Source organism: Felis catus, chromosome E3 (genome assembly GCF_018350175.1).
Source record: "Felis catus isolate Fca126 chromosome E3, F.catus_Fca126_mat1.0, whole genome shotgun sequence".
NCBI classification, from domain to species: Eukaryota; Metazoa; Chordata; class Mammalia; order Carnivora; family Felidae; genus Felis; species Felis catus.
Genome location: NC_058383.1, coordinates 37023154 through 37029153, shown reverse-complemented (window position 1 = coordinate 37029153; position 6000 = coordinate 37023154). Strand labels below are relative to the sequence as shown.

The window sequence follows — 6000 nt, the reverse complement described above, 5'->3', positions numbered from 1 at the left end:
CGGGGTGGGACCTTGGGGCGGGGTCTTTCCGGGGCTGGGCCGTTTCCAAGGAGGGGTGCCTTAGGGGCGGGACCAGTACAGGGGCTCGGCCTACCTGAAGCGTGGCCAATCTGGAGAAGGGCCGGGCAGGGGCGTAATCAAACAAGGAATATATATATATATATATATATATATATATATATATATATATATATGAGAAGGGCGGGCTAATGCCGGGGCGTGGCTAGGGAGGGACCAATCAGGGGCAGAGTAAATCTGGGCGGGGCCGTAGCAGGGAGGCAGGGGCGGGACCAGATCGGGGGCGGGGCCAGGCCGGATTCTCCGCTGTCCCAGGTCCTGGAGCACTCCCGCCGGGCAGGTCTGGCTCCTGCCCTGCAGGCCCCTCCCTGGCTGGCCCGGCCCCAGGGTGAGCACGGCCGGACGCCCCAGGCTGGGCGGCCGCGGTCGGGCCTCGCCCCAGAAGCTGCGCTCCGGGCCAGGCGTCCGCGGGGGGCCCCCCCGGCGGACTCAGCGCCATACTGACCCCGGGGCTGCCTCCCGGGAGGTTCCGAGGTCGAGGGCGAGGGTGAGCAGGGTTGCGGGGGCCTGCGAGTTCGTACGTGTGTGCGTGCTTGTGTGTGTGTGCATATGCATACCAGTGTATGTACAAGTGTGTGGACGTTTGTGCTCACCAGGGGAATTGTGTGCGTGTGTGGAATTGGGTGGCGTGAGGTCCAGGAAGCTGAGTGTATGGGCAAAGTTGCATGTGTGTGCAAGGGTGATCCTGTGTGGGAGGTGGGTCATGCATGTGTGTGTGTGCGTGCGTGTGTGTGTGTGTGTGTGTGTGTGTGTGTGTGTGATAGAGACATTGCATGTGAAATTTAGTGAAGACTGTGTATGTCAGGGTATCTTGGAGGAAAATGGAAGGGCAGGTGCAATGATACTTGGGGGGGGGTCTATAGGGGACGTCTGTGGCAAGCTGTGGGGTGTGTGGGTGGATGGTGAATTGTAAGAGTGTAAGAGTTGCAAACGTGGGTTTCCATGTGAGTAGCAGTGAGGGGTGCTTCTGGGGGCCTCAGTGTGAAGGAGTGGAGACCAAGGAAAGTTTGGGAGTACTGATTGCTCTTGGAGGGATGAGTGTGGCCTGGAGCAGTGGGTAATGGTCAGGGCAGGTGTTTGGGGCATGGCCCAGAGAAATTTGGTGATCACATCAGCCCTCTTGCTTTGAGGGCTGGGGAGATGTGTGGGCAGAGCATGAGAGGGCGGGCTTGTCCCTTGTTTGGGGAAGCAGTGGGCAGGGTTATGCTTCAGCTGGAGGGAGCTGCTACCTTACCAGTCACCTGTCACCCAGGTTTTGTGCTCACTCCTGCCTGGGTGCTTCTGTTGGCGCTCCTGCGAGAACATGGTGCAGAAGTACCAGTCTCCTGTCCGCATCTACAAGTACCCATTTGAGCTGGTCATGGCGGTGAGTGACCCCTGGTTCTCCAGCCCCTTGTGTGATGGTGAGAGGGACACAGGAGGTCAGCTGTGCAAAAATGGGAGGGAGCCCCTCAAACTCCCAGATGAGAAGGAAACTGGCGAGTCCAGTTTCTCCCTAGTGACCCTCCACCCAGCCACCCCAGCCTTCTCCACATCTCCACAGTGGAATCCTTGTCCACTGACCACATCACAAGATCTTTCTTTCTCCTTGCTGAAGCAGACTTGTTCTCTCATCTCAACCTCTTCTGACAGAAAACAAGAATATCTTGGGCCAAACCACTGCTGTCACTTTGTGTAATGCTAATAATAGTAATAGTAAATGTACTAATGATGATGAGAGTAGCAGCCATTCACTGAGTCTTTACATATATTGTTTCATTATTCTCATTTTACTTCCGCTAAACTGTAGCTTGGAGAGGTAAAGGTGGCCCCAAGTTCTGCGGCTGATAAGGGGTGGAGCCAGGGCGCAGACCCATGCAGGGGAGTACTCTGGAGCCATGATTTTTTTTTGCCATATCCCCCTCCATCCTGCCCAGGGTCTTCCTTCAGTTTGCACATCCCCTCTCCTTTCCTTCAAAGAAGCTGACAGGGGGTGAGTGGGCAGCAGGGGTCCAGGAACAGCCATTTTCAGGGTAGCTTCAGACTGACTGTATGTAAATCAAGTAGCCACTCAGTCGAGGGACTAGAATTGGCTCCCAAGCTCTTAGCCTCCTGGATCAATAATCTTTGCACCATGGGGCAGATGCTGGAAACAAGCAGATGTAGCTTTTCTCCTGGAGCCATCCTTCTGCCTCTCAGAGGTCCCCTTCCTTGGGAAAAAAAGGGCAATGCTCTGGGGTTGTGTTAGGAGTGAATGAGATAATATGCAGTGCCTCTCGCCCAGTGCCTGACACACAGTAGGCACTCACTAAATGTGGTTGTCCCTGTTATCACACCACATGGTGTTATAAATGATTGTGTTGAAAGTGTAAGAAACATTGGAATCCCCCCACATCCTCCCTATCCTAACCTATTACTTAATTTCAGCTTTTGATCCAAGAACTTTCATGTCAATTGGTACTTCCATGGATATGTGTCCCGACTGGTCTTATTCTACAAATCTACTTATATATGTGTTTATAGTCACATAATGGATTAAAAAAATTTTTTTTAACGTTTATTTATTATTGAGAGACAGACACAGAGCATGAGCGGGGAGGGGTAGAGAGAGGGAGACAAGGAATCTGAAGCAGGCTCCAGACTCTGAGCTGTCAGCACAGAGCCCGACGTGGGGCTCAAACTCACGAACATGAGATCATGACCTGAGCCGAAGTCAGTCGCCTAACCAACTGAGCCACCCAAGCGCCCCCTTAATGGGTTTTGAAACATCACTGGAATCATTCATACATGTTGTGCTGTTATGTGCAGATGGTTCCAGGGCAAGAGGCAGGGGCTAGTATTGACTAGCTGGGTGACCTTGGGCAAATTATTTAACCTCTCTGAGCCTCCATTTCCCATCTGTAAAATGAGGAGTACCAATCCTGGTTTCCAAATCCTGGCACTGTGCATGGATTAAACGAGTCAATATACATAAAGCTCCCAGTGCAAGGTCTGGTACAGACCAAATGCTGTTACTGTTATTGTTGCTGCTGCCTGTGGCTGTGTGACTTTCCTGTATTTGTAATGAGGGTCAGACACCAGGGGATGGCGAAGAGTCAGAAATGCTGGGTCCTTGCTACTGCTCTGCTCTGCTCTGGCTGTGTGCTATTTAAAAGCCACTGAATGTATCTGAGCCTTGATTTCTTCATTCATGAAATGGGGATGGTTATATGCACTTCATAGGGTTGTCATGAGGATTAAAGATTTTATATATATATAGGTGATAAATACATTTATATATATATTATAATGTGGAAGGAATAGGGGGGTGAGGAGCAGGTGCCCCATGCAGGTCTTGGTCCATACCAAATAGACAATAAATGGCAGCTAAATATAAATACTTGTCCTGTAAGGTTCCAGGCACCCTACTTAGTCTAAGACCCTAGGGTTCATTCATTCATTCATTCATTCATTCACTCATTCATTTAAAAAAAGAGAGATACTATCCCAACCCTTTTGGGACAACCCACAGTCCAGGGACCTATGGTTCTCTACCATGAAGCTGAGACAAATAACTGTAAAATGGAAGACTAATCCTTTTTTTATAATTGCATGAGCTTAATAAATGTAAATTTAATTTAGCATATTTAGGATTCTCCAAAATATTTACAATCATTACACTTTAAAACATGCCCGCTAAAGGAGCACTGAAGGCTGTATTAATAAGGCTGGTAAAGTATTCACATTGAGTTTACTGGAGTATGTTAGCATATTTTGTAAGCGTCCTGTTCCATAAATGGATGCAGGACTCTGCTTACTCCTCTACCTGTTAACAGTCCCTAGATGTTGTTGCATAGAGGCTTGTGGGTACAGCAGGAAACAAGGTTTTCAGATATTCATTTCCTGTATCTGCATTAATTTAAGTTATTTGGGACAACCATGCCCAAGTTTCCTTATCTTCCATACAATCCTTATTGGTGAAAGGGCCTCAAGGCTCTGCAATGTTAGCGACAAAGCCACTTTACCGACTGTTTACAAAACATCATTGTCCCAAAAATAGCTGCATAACTCAACATAACTTGCATGCTGTGTGGGCACAAAAGGGTTTTTCTGCACTTAATGTCCGTCTTTGTTTCTCAGCTAAACACTTGCTCTCAGTTTGGGTCAGATGCCAGGGAAGTTTCGGATGAACTCAGCTATTTTCACTGCATCCGAGTGACTAGATGGGCTGGCCTTTGGTTTTTCTGTTTAACAAAACTGACTTGAGAATTAAAACGTTGCTTGTTTCAGAAGTCCACCAGCAACAAGCACAAAATGACTAAAACTGGGCTCAAGGAATTGGTCATAAAATAGCACCGAGGCAACATTTCCAGACCCAGATTAAACAATTAAAAAAAATTTTTTTTTTTCTCTTTCATCTCAAAAATGTAACTAATCCAGTGAATGGGCGTCTCTCTCCTTGGGCCAAATCCCCTGGCAGGAATTCTGTTTCGGAAGGGTGGGATTCCAGGGACCTTTGTTTTCTTCTTTCTTGACTGTGTTCTGTATTAATTTGGTTCAAAACAGTCAGCTCGTATTATCTTGGTAAACAGAGGGAAACAGTTAAGACAATGGAGGCAGCTGGTATAAGATTGGAGAGGGTCTTTGGTCCCTTTGTATGTGGGGTCCCTGAAGGTGGTGATGGGGTCTTTGTACATAGAGCACAAAGGCCGTGTCTTGCACTTCAGACTGTGGTCGCTCGAGCATCGAAGGCCACTCTCTGGTCAGCCTACAGCCTGTTGTGAATGGTTTCTGGGTTCTGGCCTCTTCTCCCAGACGGATGGTTGCTAAGAGGCAGATCCATCATCTGGGTCCCTGCCCTAGTTTCACACCTGGAAAATGGAGGTCATAAAGGCTCCTGTTCCTCATAGAGTTGAAGTGAGGATTGACTGAAGGCACAGGGATGCCCGGGCAGGGCCTGGCTCATTGTTAATGCTGGTGAAATATTGTTTAGGCTTATTGTTATTATTTATTGTTTTCATAACTTTATTGAGCTATAACTCGTATACCCATTTGAAACGTATGGGTCAGTGGTTTTTAGGATTCAGAGAGTTGTGTAACTATGACTACTGTCAGTTTTAAAACATTTTCGTCGACCCAAAAAGAAACCCTGTACCCATCAGCAGTCCTCTCCGATCCCCACACCCCAGCCCCTGACGACCACTAGTCTACTTTCTGTCTCTGTGGATTTGCCTGTTTGGGACATTTCCTATAGATGGAACCATACAACATATGGCCCTTGGTGACAGGCTTCTCTCATTGAGCATCATGTTTTCAAGGCTCATCCATGTTGTATCGTATCAGCACTTCATCCCTTTTTATGGCTGAATACTATTCCATTGCCTGGATTTGTTTATTCATTCATCATTGTGTCCTGTGTTGGTCTGTTATGAATAACACCACTATGAACACAGATGCACAAGTTTTTGTGTGGATATATTCTTTCCAAAGAAATCCCTGCCATGAATTATAGTGATTATTTGGCAGGTTTAAGCAAATTTTATTTTTAAAATTTTATTTAACAAGCATGTTCACGTCCCAGACACTGTTCTGAGCCCATCCAAATATTAAGTCAAGTACCTCTCCTAAGCATCCCATGAGACAGGTTCTGTGGGTGGCACCATTCTACAGAGGAAGAAACGGAGGCACGGGAAGGATGAATGGATTACCCAAGGCCACAAAGCAAACATGAGGTGGCTGGGGACTTCACTGCAGGCAGTTTAGCTCCAGAATCCACATTCCCAATCATGAGCTCTGCCATTTGTCAGAGCTGAGGATCTCAACTTTTTGAGGTAGATCTGGGCCCAGGGAGCAGTCTCGTGGGGATGGTTACCACCAAAACTGTGCCCCGAATGCCTATATTCCATCAGGACACCACAAAAGGGAGCACAGCCAGAACCCACAGACCCTGGCCTCCTGGGGGGC

General features: G+C 47.9%; 1 protein-coding gene across 2 annotated transcripts in view; it reads left to right on the top strand.

Moving 5' to 3' along the window:
- The first annotated feature begins 321 nt into the window (after positions 1-321).
- Positions 322-6000, top strand: part of SEC14L5 (SEC14 like lipid binding 5) — a 44974-nt gene continuing 39295 nt past the window's right edge. Inside the window, exons 1-2 of one of the 2 annotated variants that reach the window (XM_045047715.1) lie at positions 322-565; positions 1331-1444. In XM_045047715.1, coding sequence (XP_044903650.1) covers positions 1382-1444 — 63 coding nt within the window. In that variant the 5' untranslated portion in view covers positions 322-565; positions 1331-1381. The remainder of the gene's footprint in view (positions 566-1330; positions 1445-6000) is intronic. The other variant, XM_003998895.6, reaches the window with a different exon arrangement.